This window comes from Trichechus manatus, unplaced genomic scaffold, assembly GCF_000243295.1.
Source record: "Trichechus manatus latirostris isolate Lorelei unplaced genomic scaffold, TriManLat1.0 scaffold00092, whole genome shotgun sequence".
Taxonomy (NCBI): Eukaryota; Metazoa; Chordata; class Mammalia; order Sirenia; family Trichechidae; genus Trichechus; species Trichechus manatus.
In genome coordinates, this window is record NW_004444028.1 from 5,487,487 (window position 1) to 5,505,636 (window position 18,150).

The 18,150-nt window shown below is 40.5% G+C and overlaps 1 protein-coding gene across 3 annotated transcripts in view; it reads right to left on the minus strand.

The window, feature by feature from the left end:
• Positions 1–18,150, minus strand: part of SENP2 (SUMO specific peptidase 2) — a 32,089-nt gene that overhangs the window by 13,373 nt on the left and 566 nt on the right. For 2 of the 3 annotated variants that reach the window (XM_004382257.3, XM_023736793.1), the window contains exons 2-12: positions 16,114–16,169; positions 11,378–11,511; positions 10,893–10,959; positions 8,701–8,791; positions 6,730–6,898; positions 5,430–5,533; positions 5,153–5,247; positions 4,508–4,559; positions 3,581–3,644; positions 1,822–1,992; positions 284–415 (exon numbers count right to left, since the gene is read on the minus strand). In XM_004382257.3, the coding sequence (XP_004382314.1) occupies positions 284–415; positions 1,822–1,992; positions 3,581–3,644; positions 4,508–4,559; positions 5,153–5,247; positions 5,430–5,533; positions 6,730–6,898; positions 8,701–8,791; positions 10,893–10,959; positions 11,378–11,511; positions 16,114–16,169 (1,135 nt within the window). The remainder of the gene's footprint in view (positions 1–283; positions 416–1,821; positions 1,993–3,580; positions 3,645–4,507; positions 4,560–5,152; positions 5,248–5,429; positions 5,534–6,729; positions 6,899–8,700; positions 8,792–10,892; positions 10,960–11,377; positions 11,512–16,113; positions 16,170–18,150) is intronic. The other variant, XM_023736794.1, reaches the window with a different exon arrangement.

Genomic DNA, 18,150 nt, shown 5'->3' on the forward strand with positions numbered 1-18,150 from the left:
AGTGGTGGACGAAACCAAGCACAGACACCCCCAAGGTTTATAAAGATGGCACTGATGACCGGTAAAGGAAGTGGTGGACGAAACCAAGCACAGACGCACAGGAGGAAAATACTGATAAAGGCAGCAGACAATCAAAATTAACCATCTTTTTTTTTTAGGGTTAAGATGTTTTTGTTTTAAATAAGGCAAAAAGTTGCTTTTCCAACCCCTTATAAGTAGATAGAAATACAGTAAACGGTTAAGCATCATGATAGTCAGAGGGGGAGAAAAACAGACAACTTACTTCGTCATTGAGCCAGTGATAGTTCCTCAAGGTCTGGATGTCACCACGAGTAATTCGCAATTTGAAAGCACTACTGAGGATCTCATCCTGCGAGCCGTGGCCTAGGGCATTACTGATTTCTTTTTCCATGTCCTGAATTAGAAAGTCCAGAGGCTGCTAATTTAATACAGAACCACTACCAGATATTACAAGTCTGAGACTGAAAAAGCTTTTTATCTTTGGTAACACCTGACCTTTGAGAAAGATATACTATCAAAGACCTATTAAATTGAAGTATGAAAATATTTAGACTTAGATTACTAAGCAATCTTATCACTGGTCATAAAAAAAAATAAGGTTAATTATTAGCTTCTAGAAACAATAAATTAGTAATAATATTTACATTGAAAGTATAGCCCCGATTATCCACCACCATTTATGAAGCACTAGCTAGGTGCCAAACATGGTGCCAGATGCTTTAAGCACATCATTCATCCTCACTTTTGGAGGTTATCATTGCCATTTGATGGAAGAGAAAACTGAAGCTCAGAGAATTCAGGTTATATGGTCAAAGTCATATAATTATTAAAAGGCAGCGCCAAGATTTGAACCCAGGTGTGTCTAACTTCCTATTCCTAGTCTTCGCTTCTTTCACAATACTAAAATCCTTGTTTACCTCCTACACTCAACTTTTATTTAAAAGCATTGAAATAATAAAATTAGGACATCTAATAGGTCATGCTATCAATTTCCGACACAAAGAAAATAAGCAAACGGGCAGAAACTTGGAAAACCAGGCGGCAGTCTACCGGCAGCGGCATCCTGGTTCGATAGACAGCTTCGTTATTCTAGAGCAGCAGGCAGATAAACGTACATCTAAGCTACAAAAATCAATCTAGAAATCCAATAGAAATTATTTTCTTCCAACTGTCTTAACATCACCTCCCCCAGTGCACACAAGTTCGCTGTTTTACAGCACTGTCTTCCACCCGTGCGGCCCCCATGGAGTGCGTGCGTAAGAGATTCACCGACGAGGACTGCGGACCACCACTAAGGCAGCCGTGGAGGAGGAGCCAAGATGGCAGTTACAGCACACATTTAAAATTAAAATTCTTAACTACCTTCATTTCCTTTCTTGTCTGTAAGTTTTAACTGTCTTCAAAAGCAATAATAATGAAAGACAATTTTAGTAAACAATAATCACATAGAAAAACTGCAATGAACTTACTCCTAATGCCAAACCCATATATGTAACTCAACCTATTTGAAGGTTAGAAAAACAATCGATAAAGAAGCCATCGTATCCCAATGCACACGGCAATTATGTCTACTCTCCCCTGCAGAACATTAATCCAATCCCTTAGGCCATCTTCGCGGATCACAATGATCAGTGTAGCCAAAGTGAACGAACAGACCTTGAACCTGATTTTTTTCAGACATTCACCTTTAGCTACTTCAGCCTGGAGAATGCTCTCAAAATAAAACATTCATTCAAGTCTAGAGTAACTGAGGTTATTTACAAACACGCCTCTTACTCTGATCAACACAAGGGACAATACCTCTGTAAGTTCAAGAAGATCGTCTGTCCTTCTCTCTTTGCCTGAGTAATTCTTTTCTTTCGTCTCACGCACTAACGTCTTGCTCCTGAATAAGCCATTGCTTCCACTGCCCAGGCGGAGTCGGGCTGACACTTCCTCGGACAGGTCAGGTTCCAGCTGATGTCCCCTCCTCTGATCAAAAGAAGTTTCTATATTCTACTGACATGTTTGATACTTGCACGCATAAACACCAATTACACAAGAAGTATAAAACAGTGCCATTATCTTTAAAGAAAAGAGAATTAACAAATCCCCCCAACGAACGGGACAAAAAGGATCTCAGGGCATAAGGCTCACGGGACACCGAACTGCAAACGTAGGAAAGGAACATTCCTCACTTTCCCTGCAGGCAGCAAGAAAAGCATCTTCAGTCTCCTACCCCAATGAAAAGCACTATCACTAAAACGCATTTTGAAAACATTTACAAAGCAAAAAAATATGACCCATAATCCCATCACTCAGGGTAAACCATTGATATGCTTAAACTAAACTTATTCTATTTGTTTTTTTTTAAAAAATCACGTATTATTTTTTTTTTAAATGCACAAAACATTAATAAACCACTTAATTAACTTTTATAAAATGTAGTGTAACCAACCACCCTTCAGGTTAACAAATAGAGTTCAGCCAGCACCCCAGAAACCCTGAGAAGATCCTTCCCTATCAGAATCCTAAGAAATTCTTAATATGAAATTTAAGTCATTTAGTATGCACACTATTTTAAATCAGGAAATTTATTTAGAAATAGAGTTTTGCACTAGAACCACATTAGTCTCAACACACCTCACCAGTCCTCTGTACTCAGCTTACTACCTGGTACACTGGTCCCAGGAAACCAGCACCTACTGGCCCTCCCCCCAGTCCCTGACAGCAACGGCCTTGGGTTCTGCAAGGACAGGGGCAGGATGGGAGGCTCCTTAGCCAGGTTCCAAATACCTCCGCTCTGCCCCCTTTCAAATTTTGCTCAACAGGTGACAAATGTTACTTAGACACCAAAGGCTCCACTTTGAATCGCTGGCAGTGGGGGACACCAGAGAAGAGAAAACCTTGACTTAGCCCTTAGCCTTGAGACTAATTCTTATGAAGTGGTCGCGTGGGAGAAGACGAACTCAACCAAACTGATACTCAACACAAAGCAGCCCCCCTAAACTTTTGTATTTCTATGTATCTAAAATAGTCAATAACTTAAACTTCAACTTTGCATTTAATTTAGCAATATTTCTTTGGGTATGGGGTGTTTAGCAAAACACTTTGCCACTGTTACTAAAAATGTTGGCATTGATATGACGATGACTGGAACACTTCTTATTCCAATACTTATACAGAAAATGTAAAATCCAGTTAAGCTAAGATTGATAATATTTTCAAGTAGATCTGAAACCTAGACTCTGAAAGCAAAGTCCTAAATATATCAGATCTTCCCCTACTAAGTAGTGACCTATAGTTAAAAAAATGACAACATCAATCTCCAAAAGAAGTCATACAACAGAGATGGGTGGAATGGAGGCAACTTTAATTTATAAACCAGGTTGCTCCTGCGTGGAGGTCAAAACCCGGCAGAAAGTTTTCTCTCTTCAAAGCCTGCTGCTTTTCAGAGAAAACAATGGAATTAGAAATCAAAGTAATATAGATCATCTTTCTTATTTTTCATGGGCACCCAAATTTTAACATAAGTCAGGTGATGAGTAAAGAAGAAAATTTAACCAGGGTTTCTACTTACAACTTCATTTTCAACTCTGATTCCACCTGTATTCTCAGTATCAGATATTTTCCCCTTTGAACATCTGAGGGAAAAAAAAAAATTGAGATTATAAACTTCTGCTGGATAATTTTAGCCTAGCACATGTTAGACTAGTTTTCAGAAATAAGACTTAATAATTTTAAACAAAAATTGCCTTAAATTTGGCAAAATTGTCTTGAATTTATATAATCCTCTAAACCAGGGGTTGGCAAACTTTCTCTATAAAAGACCAGATAGTCAATATTTCAGGCTTTGCGGGCCTTACAGTTTCTGTACAGTTGTCTCAACTCTGCCATTATAACGTGAAAGCAGCCAAAGACAATATGTAAATGAAAACACACAACCATGTTCCAGTACAACTTTACTCATAAAGACAGACACACAGGCAAGATTTGGCCCACGTGTCCTAGTTCACCGATCCCTGCTCTAAACTACTGCCCCAAATTCCAAACCATGCAGAACTGCCTCAACTATTCCTATACTAGGAATGCTGACCACCAGAGGTGCCTACCCCACCCACACGCCTATCTAGGAGACTCCTGCTTCCCCCCACGCCTGATGCCTTCCCAGGCCTGGGTGGGCATATGACACACAGCATCTTAGGGACCTATTTACCTGACCAGCTACCAGAGCTGAGGAAAGTTCACAATTCCTCAGACACAGCTACTCATACATACGACTTATAAAAATATGTATAAATACACAAATACCCATACTCATGCATAATAAATACATATAAGTATATAAAATATATATATACACACGTAATATATAAACGAAAAACCAAACCCACTGCCATAGAGTTGATTCCAACTCATAGCGACCCTATATACAGAACAGAACTGTCCCGTAGGGCTTCCAAGGAGCGGCTGGTGGATTCAAGTTAGAACAAACTGAACCATGTACCTCTTTTCACTTCTCACTGAGCATAGAGGTCCCCTTGTTTCAACAACTCTATCTGTGAGGATGGTAAAGAAAAGATTAAAAAATATTTTTCTTTTATTATAAATATTCCCTCATTAATCAATCATATAGCTACAATTTCAGCTTCGTTTCCAGAGTATCAAGACATTCCTTTACACTGAAATGCTAAAAGCAAATTCCAAAGACACTAGCTTCCTTACAAACTAAGCTGCCTAATAAACATACATCTCTTTGCTCTGTAAATACAACTTTGGTGTAAACGGATATCTGCTCATCTGGTAAGCTGTAGTGTGGTAAGCCATGAACGTTGAGTGTGGAAATATAAGAAAATTAATGTAAGAGATGAAAGGAAATATCAGAAAATTAATTTTAGGATCACAAAATATTCACTATCATACAGGCACATAGGACAATCAAGAGGCATTTTATCACTCGACTTCATCTTGAAAGAGCTTTTTTCCTAAACTCCTGGCACTGGACAAGCCCCAGCTAATAACGTGAGGATTGACAATGTTTTAAAAGTTGGTAAGCCATCTGTCACTAGTATACCATTTGTCAACTTCGTACGCACTCTCCAGCATGAACTAAGGTCAATGTATTAAAACAAGGCTAAGTCTGGGAACTCACACTGTTTGGGAACAAAACGAGTTGTTTTGACTCCGTGATTCTGTTCTTCCCCCCAGCCTCTGGTCTTTAACATGTCCATCTGACTTCTCTGAGAACTTAGAGACATAAAAAAGGAGGATGGTCAGATACACAATGAAAACCTATCATAAAACTTCATCGTCTCTGTTTGGCAAGCTCTCCAAACAGGAGCTGCTGATCACCCTGCAACATCATATTACATCACAGCACCATCTGGGGACAGAATAAAAGGAGTCCAACACTTTGCAGTTCCCTTTACCTGTGAGGGTTTGAAGCTGCAGGAGGGGCCGGGTTCCCATGACCACCTTCTTTGAGTCGCTCCAGTAACCTTCGGTACTTCTCTCTTTCCTCTTTTTGAACACCCTAAGTGAGAGAAAGCCTATCAGACGAGTCCTGGCACGTCGAACCCGAAACGGTCACAATGGAGATTAAGAGTTACAATACAGCCCGTGGATGTGTTTTATTTGCCAGCTTTTAAAATGTGAATTAACTGCCAACTTTGTAAATTGAAAAAATAACACCTACTCCTCACTTACCGACTATCTTCTTATCCGACATTCGCATTTACGACAATATTAGGAAATCTACTCTCCGACTATTTTGCACATTAACAAGGCAGTAGCATGGTGGCAACGGCTGTGGAGCATCCCCTGCCTCAAGGAGGTTCTCTGGGCGGCCTCCGGGAAGCTGGGCCACACCGCCCCACGCCCTCCGCTCCCTCCTGCCTGCTGTCACCTCCTCCTGCCCCACCATGTCCAGCTGCCATGTGGAGCCAGCCTCTCTGTAGCCACAGCCTGTTCTGGGTTCCCAGCTCCTATGCAGCCCGAGGTCCTGCAGCTCATGGTGGGAGGGCATGGTTGGCAAACAAACAGAAGGCACCCATTATTTGCATAAACATACAGGAAGCTCCCGAAGGAGAGGGACCTGTTTTACTCTATTTTAAACGGCTGGCAACTAGCGCAGTGCCTGGGACCCTGATAAATAGTTCCTTGATTAACTAAGTGGCTCAGACAACCACCTAGCAAACTGCAATAGCTGATGGTCCTGGGGAGTGCCAGAGACGGGGGTAACTCTCAATTCGCCTGGAATAAGGGAAGACTTCGAGAGGAAGTGCAGAGGAGTGTCTTCTCCCTGCTAAGTGTGCGGAAAGGGAAGGTCAAAGGAGAGATGCACACCATTCATCTGCCTTACTAAGCCACAGTTATCACAGCTCAGAAAAAGAAACAAGTTAGAGCAACTCAGGCACACAAAAAGAAAAATCTACAGTCTTATCTCTTCCTAACATGGTTTCTATTTCTTTCTAATAGTGAAAATAATTATACCTGTGAACTGACTAAATTACATATTTAAGAATATCTCTGCAAGGATACACACAGCTATCAGTGGTTACTTCCTAAGAGACAAACGGGGGGGACTGCAGCCAGGTGCAGTCCAGAGACAGGGAACCTCACAGCCACTGCACGCGCTTTTGTACCTTTTGAATTTTGTACCATAGGATGTAATTATTTATTCCAACATAAAAATAATATCTTAAAAAGAATCCAGCTAAAAGGGCTCACCTCTTCCACAGTACAGTGGGGACGCCTCAGACCCTTGCCACCCTCTTCGGAAATCATCTCTGTGATAGCTTGTTCCCGAGGTTTCCACGTTAAGGGACCCTCTGGATTGCCTCTGCCATGGCGACGGCCACCTGGTCTTCTACTACAGCCTTCTGAGTTCAAGGTAAAACTGAGAGGGAAAAACAAACAAACAAGCGAACAGTATCACCAAACTGCTTACATTGCTGGACTCAAGCCCCTACACCGTCCTGTGGTCCAGCTGACCAAGGATACGCTTGCTCCTGACAAGTCAGACAACTACCACTTGTAGAAGTCTGCTCTAACCCAGAGCCGAGGGCACTCCAGCGTTCTGCTGTGGAATGTCTGTTTCCAGTCCCAAGGGCTGCCACTAGAAAGCCTGTCTTCTTCCTCACGCCCCACTTCCCAGCCCCAGCTCCAGACCAACTCCCTGACTGCACAGGGGCCCCTCTGGCACCACTGGAATTCATTACTGATGTGATTACCTGCTTAACATCTCGATCCCACACTAAGCTTTAAATTCCATGAAAGCAGGCATTATGTCCGTTCACCACTGTATCCTAGTACAGGAACTAAGCCAAAAGGCCGTCAATTGAATGCTAAATGAAAGCATGCTAAAGAAACCGAAGCTGTGGAGCCCCTGCTCAGCCACTGTGGCTGGAATCTGCTTCTCCAACTGTTACCAAGAACAAACCGACATCTTGCCCCTCTCTGACAACAATACAGGATCACGCACGTAGTATCTCTTAAACTAACCGACTGCATAAAGTGAATGAAACCGCGAGTAAACATCAAACAAATCCCATTGAGGGATATTCTACAAAAGAAATGCCCTACACTCTCTCTTCAGAAACAGGAGTGCCACTAAAGACAAAGAAAGGCTGAGGAACTGTTCCAGACTAAAGGAGACCAAAGAAACAGGAAACTAAATGCAAAGTATGATCCTCCAATGGATTCTGGACCAGGAAAAAAAAAAATTGCTCTAATGGAGAAATTTGAATAAGGCCTCTAGATGAGACAGTAGTATTACGTCAATGTTACATTTTCTGACTCTGGTAATGTGTGAGTATGTAAACGAATGTTTTCATTCTTCAAAAATAAACACTCTCAAGCACTTAGGGCTAGCGGGGCATGAATCTAAGACTGACTCTCAAATGGTTCAGGGAAAAAAATAGTATGTATATCTGACAGAGAACCACAAAGCAAATGCGGCAAACTGGTAACAATCAGTGGATCTCGGTGAAGGGTATTCACCTAACAATAAGAACTTCAAAATACAAGAAGGTTTGCAAAATACATGAAGTAAAACCTGACATAACTGAAAGCAGAAATAAATAAACTTATAACTACAGTAGACATTTAAAATAAAGCTCAACAATCAATTAAAAAAAAAAAAACAGAGAAAATAAGACCTGAAAACCATTATCAGCCAACTTGACCTAACTGTGTTTCTAGAGCACTCCACCCAGTCACAGGAGAATACGCCTTCTTTTCAAATGCAGACGGAACCTCACCCAGATAGACAATATTCTAGGCCAAAAACCAACCTTAACAAAGTTACAAGAATTAAAATCACATAAAGTATATTTTCTGGCTACAATGGAATTAAACTAGAAAACAAGAGTGACAGAGCGGCTGTTAGCGCCACTGAGTCGGCCCCCACCTCATGGTGATCCCGTGCACAACCCAACGGATCACTGCCAGGAAAGTGTGATTTTGGCATTTTTCTGTATCATGTTATACTTCCAAAAAAAGTTGGGAAGAAAGTTAGTGCTAGAGGCATACAATATGGTACAAAAAGTAACACACAGCTGAGTTCAAGTCTCTCACTAGCTGCGTGTCAGAGTACTTACATCGCAGGTTACATAATAAAACAGAGAATAAAATGCCTAGCAAATGTGAGCGCCCAACAAGTCTTAAGTTTCCATTTACAAAAAGGAATCAGACACTTACCCAAAGGAAGGCAGGACTCTGCGTGGCTGGTCTCGGGTTACTGTCACTCGGATCTTTGGATAGTCACTTATTCCATCAGGAGACTTACTACCTATTTAGAAAATACACATCTGTAATTGTGGGAAAAAAAAAAAAAGAAAAAAAAAAAAAAACCTGAGAGCAGTCTACCCTGTGGAAGTCAAACTAAGCATCTTGTTTTTTCAAATTCTATTACTACACAGCACAGAGGTTCAGCACAAATTCTGCAAACGTTCAGGGAAAGCGGCAGTGCTTGCTTTGCCTTTGACCTCAGGCGGTAACAGAATTCACAGACAAACTCTCTGGGTTTCCTTGCTGGGACTGACGAGGGGCCACAAGGAACTTCCGGATTATGAACGCTGTAGTCTAATCAATCTGAGCAAATTGTTCCGATTAACTTCCTTCTTCACAAGAAAACAACTCTGGGCCTTTTCCTAAGTATTTAAACATAAAAGCCAGCCACATGTTACTACATTTCACTGAAACCTTCCAACAATTTTGAGATGGTTACTATAATTCAAAAAAGTGTAATCACACGGTTACCAACCACATTCTCTGCCACAACAGGGGTCTGGAAGGGAGAGAGAAACAGTCTATGAATTTGGAGTCCCTGGAGCCCTGGTGGCACGGTGGTTAAGGGCTCGGCTGCTAACTGAAAGATCGGCAGCTCGAACCCACCAGCTGCCCTGCGGGAGGAAGACGTGGCAGTCTGCTCGCTTAAAGATTACAGCCTTGGAAACCCTATGGGGCAGTTCCACTCTCTCTTACAGGGTCACTATGAGTCGGAATTGACTCAATGGCAGTGGGTTTGGGTTTGGTTTGAGGACTCCAAAATGTTAAGATGCCTGCAACTGGAAGTTTTTTCAATAAATTAATTAGCAGCAAAAACCTAAGCTGACCCAAGTTCATTTACTTGAACTGAAGTGAAGCTGAAGTCTGTACTTACCCCCACCTAGTGTGAATATTCATATATTTAATTGCAGAAATATTCATATTTGGTTACAGGGTTCTACTGCAGATTCCAATGGGTTTTTGTTTGTTTTTTGTTTATAATATTCACTATACACACCATATCTAAAATATGAAAAATCTGAATTCCCAAATACATCCGGCCTCCAAGGCTTTCAGGTAAGAGACCGTCGACTTCTTTACACAAGAAACCTGCCACATGAACACCTGTGCTTCTCTGACTGGCCCACACTCACGGGGACACAGTCCTGGCGCTTCAGACGTAAAATAAACCCGCCGTCCCTCTCTCCCATAATGTTGATTTCATTTAACGGTTTATATATTCAAACAATATGAATGGATTATAAAATTCAATTCCCATTAACTTTAAAAATGAAATAAGAGACTTCAAACAAAAAGACTTTGTTCAAAACAAAGAAGTAGCGTCTTTGTTCCATGTCCTTTGGGACTAGATTCCCAAACGGACAGAGGGGTGTGTGTTTACCCTCCTTCACTCTTCTCTGCCACCAGAGGTACTTCACCAGCAAATCCGAGAAGCATTACTCTAAGGTTTTTATCACTTCTTTAGCGTCTTCTACTTTTGACTTCTGAACCCACAACTTCTGTACCCGCTCGTTTTCTATAACTTCCTCCTCTTCCTCTCAAACTTTACAAGCTTACCTGTGTGGTAAAGACCACGGCACTTCTCAGGACTCTGGCTTCTTCCTACTTCTCCCCACCGAACTGGACTGTATAGTATATACAATGATTACACTTCAATGTCAGGGTCTGAGAATGATCTGGAGGTTCCTAATGCATAATGCTACAAGAACTGGGGACCCAAAGTTGCCCCCAACTACACGATGAGTCCTCACAGGCAGGGACAAGATTTTATTATTTGGTTATTCCTGCTAACTTAGCACAGAGTCTGGCACAAAGCAAGCTCCCAGAACACGGTTTTGTTTTTTTGTTTTTTTTTAAATGAATGAACTCTGATCTAAGTCACAATAAGGACAACTGGTAATGCAAATAGAATACACAACAGTAAATTCAAAAAAAGCAATTCTGAAGGAGAACGATTTGGTTTTTAGAATGGTAGAGAGAATATGTCTCTGACTGTTCCCATCTCAACCCCACAGCACTGTTTTCCTGTCAAAGTCTCCAATCTCAGGAGGAAAGGGGCAGAAGGAGGTCCAGGGAAGCAGACACGTTTCTGACCACCTCACCCAGTTTCAGCATGTTGTTCCAGGATCCAGAACCTGTCAGTCCACCAGACGAAGAGCTCGAAAATACCTTAAATCCAAACAGAATCACCTCTGTAACATCTACATTTTACAGCTTAAATACATTTCTCATTTAAAAAAAAAAATCACTCTATTGATGCTTATCTAAGCTAGTTCACCAGAAGAGATCATCAGTAAGACCAAAGGTTTGTCTAGACTCACAAAATGACATAAAAACATAACAATTCCAGGTTCTTCACACGAACTTAAATAAGAAAAGGTGATACATTGGCAATTAGGCTTTTTATCAATAGATTTTTTTTTTTAATGTTTAATTCCTTAATCTTTAGTTTCTTGACCTTTAAATCAAGGCTAATAAAGACATGAACATTTCTAGAAAGTCATTCAACATATTAATTCCCAAATAGAGAATATTTCTAAGAGCCAACTTGAATGACTAAGGGCCAATGGAGCCCCACCCCACTGACCTCTTCTGAAGGAGCCACATCCCGTGTTCCATTACAAGCAGAAGTAACCCTGGGCTTGGTGGTCAGCTGGAATGGGAATCCAAGTAAGCTGGCAGCATTGTAGAGACTGTTCTTCACTTGGTGAATAAAGCAATCTAGAAAGTGTCAACCAACTATAAATACAGAGTAATATACCTTCAGCAAACAACAGTAAGATTGCTCTTGGAAAGAGTCTCTCTTAATTTTCACTGTAAGTCCCGTTTTCAAACATTGAGATAAAAATGTATCTATAAAGGTAATTTTTTTTGTAACTGGATAACTGGAATTCCAATATTGTGATTTTTGTTTTTATAGTTAAAATAGCTGGAATGCTAAAACAACTCGAAACCACTTTAGCAGATCACATGCTGATGAACCAAAAAAAAAAAAAAAAGCCCTGAAATAGCAGCTTTTAAGCTATAATAACAAGTTCCCCAGAATATATAAATCTTTGTCAGAGAGACAGGGGCGTAACCTAGATAACCAGGAGTATGGTACAGAGAATTTACATAGGAACAGTGTCACTGACTCACTGATTTACCCTTCCTTCCAGTGGCGGTAAAAAAGTAACTGCCCTAAGCAACTATTTACAAAGTGCCTAGTACACCCTGACTAGGCGAGGGTGTAAATTAGTGACGTATGAGACGTGCAGCTCTTAAACACGTGTGATAAGATAAGGGTATCACCAGGAGAAAGGTGGGGTGCAGAACTCAAATTCTAGTAAAAAGACCAGACTTAATGGTCTGACTGAGACTGGAGCAACCCCAGAAAGCATGACCCCCGGACTCTCTGCCAACCCAGAACTAAAACCATTCCCAAGGCCAACTCTTCAGACAAAGATTGGACTGGACTGTGGGACATAAAGTGATACTCGTGAAGAGTGTGCTTCTTAGCTCAGGTAGATACATGAGACTAAACGGGCAGCTTCTGTCCGGAGGTGAGATGGGAAGGCACAGAGGGTCAGGAGCTGGTGGAATGGACACGGGAAATCCAGGGCGGAAAGGAAGAGTGTGCTGTCACAGTATAGGGAGAGCAACTAGGGTCACATAACAATGTGCGTGTAAGTTTTTGTATGAGAGACTAACTTGAATTGTAAATCTTCGCTTAAACTACAAAAATAAAATAAAATAAAATAAAAAGATAAAGCTATCACTCTACTGGGGAAGATGTGCTGAAAGATGTCAGGTTCACTCCTCCCCGTCACCAAAAAAAAAAAAAGAAAAAGATTACAAAATAAGTAAGTAAATAAGGGGGCGAGAGGATTTCAGCACTTTCCCCACTTCCTTTTTTCATCACACTACCTCTTACTTCTTACACGTGACTTAAGCTTTCTACCTGCCAGTTTCCTAACAAAGGGTATTCTGAAGCTCTAGTTGGAGAGGGAGACCGTCACCTCAGCCACACTTTTCTTTTGCAAAAAATGGCCTGATATGGTGGCTTCTGAGCAATAAGCGTTCCAGAATACATAAAATATAAAATACATATTTTCCAGAGAGATAGGGGAATAACTTTACATAACAGGGAGGATATGATAGTCAGGTAAAGCAGAATTTGAAGGAATTTGTTACTAGAGAATAGTCAAAAGTACCAAAGTTTGCAAATGACTTGCTTCTCCTTTTATGAATTAGAGAGAATTCCAAGTGATCCCTCTAATAATGTTGATCCCTCTTGCTAACATTCTCCTGGGCTTCTTTAAATGGGAGGAAAAGGCCTAAGGATTGGTACTTAACCCACAGACTGCCATTCAGACCCCAGAGGGCAAGAGGGATTCTTTACAACATAGTAAATAGTGGCCACTAAAAACTGTAATGTTTATCTTCCTACAAATTTTGTCAAAATTTAGGTATGCCCTGAGATTATGTCAAAAGACCTCATAGATTAAAAAAAAAACAGAAAAAAAAAAAGGAAGGTCGGCCTCATCTGCAAAATGGGGATGTTGTTGTTGGGTGCGATTGAGTAGATTCTGACTCATAATGACCCCACGTGCGCAGAGTAGAACTACACTCCACAGGGTTTTCAAGGCTGTGACCTTTTGGAAGCAGACGGCCAGGCCTGTCTTCCAAAGCACCTCTGGGTGGGTTTGAATCGCCAACCTCTCAGCTCGTAGACGAGTGCTTAACCATTTATGCCAACCAGGGACGTAAAATGGGGGGCGGGGGGGGCCTGTTGCCACTGAGTCGATTCTGACTCATAGCGACACTATAGGACAGAGTAGAACCGCCCCATAAGGTTTCCAAGGAGCAGCTGGTGAATTTGAACTGCTGACCTTCTGATTAGCAGCAAAGCTCTTAAAAATGGGGATAAGACCACCTTATTTTCCTGAGACTAGACTATGTAGCTCTTCCTTTCACTTGTAAGATCACTGGGTCTGTGATTCTAAGGTTCTCTTTCTTTTTTTCTTATTCTTGCCTTTTTTGTCTCAGAAGAAATCAAGAGTTGCACTGTCCAATACAGCAGCGACATGTGGGTACTTAAGTCTCAATTTAATTAAAATAAAACCCAGTTCCTCAGGTGCTCAATAGTCACCAGTATCATCGGCCATAATAGAAATGAAAACTCAACAATATTAAGTTCTAGTTAGACCTTTTTTTAAAAAAGAGATGACCATGTGTTAGACAAGTATTGAAGACATACTAGTGTTAAATCAAGAAATTCTGCTTGTCTATTAGACAGCACTGCCAGAGACCTTCACAGACTCTGCTAGCAAGTATTATCTCTTCTACCCACTGCTTTCCCTTGGCTTTTGGTCCCTTCTATAGTTTGCCATTCAGAAGATCAGAATACATATTTAATGGAAACCACCAGGGGATCCTTAACATACAGTCCATAAAATAAATGATTACCACAATTATTTCAGAAACCTTCTGTAATACTACTGTCAAAGTTTTTTTTTTAACACATCCAAGCACAATCTGTACAGTTATTCATTCATATTCTTCTCTAAAATCAATTCTTTTTTTTTTTTGCTTAAATAAATATGTTTTAAAAGATGATTTTAAATTACTACAACTATAAACGTAAAGCCAACATCATCTGCCATATATAGAAATGAAAACTCAACAATATTATTAAGTTCTAGTTAGGCCTGTTTTTTTTAAAAGAAGAAAAAAAAGAGATTAGCATGTGCTAGACAAGTATTGAAGACATACTAGTGTTAAATCAAGAAATTCTGCTTGAAATAACCAGGAAATAAAAATAACTAAAAAGGGTACAACTTTTATAGCATACATTTCAAATGCTACCTAATGCTGTGAATGTTGTTTTATAACCTAAAATCATCTCCTGAATGGTATCTACCCTGTGCTTGGGGAAACAGTGCCCTAATAAATTCAGTACAAATTCCTGGCTTTCAAAGTCCTCTACAATCTGATCTCTCTCTCTCTCTGATAAGCTCTTTCCCTGAGATATATTCACTATTTCCCAAATTTGCACAACTTTCCCATGCTGTTCCCTCCACCTAGAATGCTCTTCCTTACTACTGCTGTCTGTTGAGATCCTATCCATCTTTCAAGACCCATCTCATAAACTAGCTCCTTCAACCATTTCCTGAGACTCTCAACCAGCTGAAAACTGGAGAGCATGTTGTTACTGTCTCTTTATTTTATTTATTACATCCTCATTGCCATTTGAACCGTCTATGCTTGTCTTATGCCCCTCTTACATAATCACGCACCCTTACAGCTGCAAACCAGAGAACCAGATACAGTCCTTAGAGAGAGAGCCTGTCTTACTTAGTTCTGCACTTCCAGTAGAATCTAAACATTCTTTGGCCTTAAGACACGCTCAATAAGTACTCGCTGGATTTAAATGAGAAGTTAACACAGACACGCCTGCTCTCCACTACCACATCTGGAAGTAGACTCAAATTCACAGTCATTTTGGGGAAAAAAGAAACACGGTTACGGTATTCCATGGTACCTTTTCCCTCTACTCTATCCTAATTTTGCCTTGTTTTCTAACTGTGGTAAAATAAACACAAGATAAAGCTGCCATTTTAACCATTTTCAGGTGTACGATCCAACGGCACTGAACATATTCCCAATGCTGTGCAACCATCGTCACTATGCGTTTCCAGACCTTTCGTCGCCCCAAACAACAACTCTGGGCCCACGAAGTGATAGCTCCGCGTTCTCCTCTGTCCAGCCCACAGTCACCGGTAATCTACTTCCTGTCTATTTGAGATACTTCATATAAATAGGAACACACACTGTCTGTCCTTTGGGTCTGGTTTATCTCGCTCAGCATAATGTTTTCAAGATTCATCCACGTCATAGCATGTGTTAGAACTTCATTCTTTTTTTTTTTTTTTTTAACTTCGTTCCTTTTTAACTCTAACCTACTTTTATTCTCTTCTACCAAGCCACATCTAACCCTTCAGATACGGGGAAGTACAAGATTCACGACGATGCCTTAGAGTGTTGTCACTCAGCTATTCGACCTAAATCACTCAGCTTGGGTTAGGTTTTACAAGTGTTTCTTCCTCAAAAATAAAAAAGCATCTTTTCTTTAGAGGAATATTTAGAATTTAAAAATAAATATCCAACATATATAAGCTGACAGTCCCTGGGAACGGTGATTCTCTCTAGAAAGATAACTGAGTAGGAAAGAGACACAAGGAGACTTACTTTTCTCAGTACACACATTTTACCTTTTGAATTTTGTTACATGCATGTATTTTTCTTATTAAAAAAATAACTTTTAAAATTAATATTCAGTACCTAATCGTGGTCTTTTGGCTGGTATTTCATCAGTGTCCACTGCAGAAAATAGACTGCTGAAAGGAGATGGGGGAGAGAAAGTATATGTATTTATATAGATACTATACACATCTACATATGCACACATACATATACGTGAACATATCCATTTCTATAAGCAAGCTTACTATTCATACAACACACTCCTCTTCCATTCATTCTATCACAATATGAGATTCAACTGATGTTGTAAAGGAACACTCCTCTACGGTGTTAACTGCCATCCAGCTGACTGCTACTCATGGTGACCCCAGTAGGTCTTTAGCATTTGAGGATTTAACACTACGGTTTTTAACCATCTGAGAGAGACCCAAAACTCCCTATCATATACTAATCTGTACTCAAGCTGAGATACAAACTTGAAATGGGTCACGAGTCGCTCAGCTAGTAAACGGACCTAGGTAAGAGCCTAGAACTAGTATCTCTTTTTCTCTCCAGAAATTATTTGGAAACAAGCAAATAAACCATTTGAAAGACAACCCCAAAGAAAGCTATCTTCGACTTCAAATGACAAACATAAGCAGCCTTAAAATACAGTTCCTAGCCAGAAAAGGTGTTTTTAACAGCATCTTTACCATGGAACTTTTATTACCATGGTATTAAAGAATTTGTGAACTCAGGAACACTTCTGAATATACACCATAAGAATGGTAAAGGCTCATGATATGCTACCAATCATCTTACTGAATACTTTTGATCATATTTACAAAAAAAAAGAACAGAATGAGATCCAGGAGGATACCATTCACTTCAAAACTTTAAACACACCAAGACCTCCTAGCTTCATTTTGACTGAAAAATGGCTTATGCTGAGAACAGTTGTTTTAGATTAAGTATGTGAGCACCTAAAGTGTGGTAAAGAGGGTTTTGATCTCCCAACCACTGTTCTCCTAACAGGGATTCACAGAAGAAAGGAAGGAAAGGGGAGAGGAACATTCCCTTCTTCAATAACTGTTGAACCAAGTGCATACTATACACCAGACAGCACAGAAGGCCCTGGGGTACAGTAAATGAATACTGCCCTTACATATACTAAGCATCATGGTCAGTACTCTACAATATGATATTAAATGCTCCTCACATCAACCCAGCAGAAAGGTAGAAAGGCGGAATATGGTCACACCACACCCTTTCTGGAACATGTGATGGAATTTAGCCAATGGCCGACATTCTCAGGCTCCTATATTAACCATCTTGTTCTCTCAGTTCCCAGAAACCACTCTTTTTTCCACCTTCTTTGATCCTGAGGCTTAAAAACAATGAAATTAGCACTTCATCACCAGAAGTTTTTTGAGGGGGTGTAGTGTATAGAATTTGTATGGTATTTTACTTTCTAGATAAATTATCAGGTGAGGGGGTAGATACTATAAAATGGGATAAGCCAAGGAGTAGATGCTAACTACTAATAGCTTTCGGAAACCCTGGTGGCTGAGCGGTTAAGAGCTACAGCTGCTAACCAAAAGGCCGGCAGTTCAAATCCACCAGGCACTCCTTAGAAACGCTATGGGGCAGTTCTACCCTGTCCTATAGGGTCACTATGAGTCCGAATCCACTCGATGGCAACAGGTTTGGTTTTTTTTTTTTTTGGTAATAACAGCTTTTAGTTTCTCTCAAATTTTAAAGCACAGACTAGTGATCTTTTTAAAGAATGAGATACCTAACTTCTTGTCTCATACGCCGATTCTAAAGCACAGAACCACTCCCCCCACCTCTCAGACATAGTGTTTGACAGCTGTTTCAGAACAAGACAGCTGCTGTCTCCTGGTGCTAAGAGAACAGTACTTGCAGTCAAAGCCCTTGGGCAAGCTATGAATCTCACTTCTCTTTAACTGCCCCAATTGCCCGACGGTGACACTTGGGAATCTGCTTTGTAAACAGTAAACCACAACAAAGACAGTATTCCTTCCACGTTTAGCTTTCAGCATGAAGCCAGCAGAATAGGACACAGCCTGATTTGCTATCAGCAACCACTTGGACTCTGACATTAAAGAGCCTACC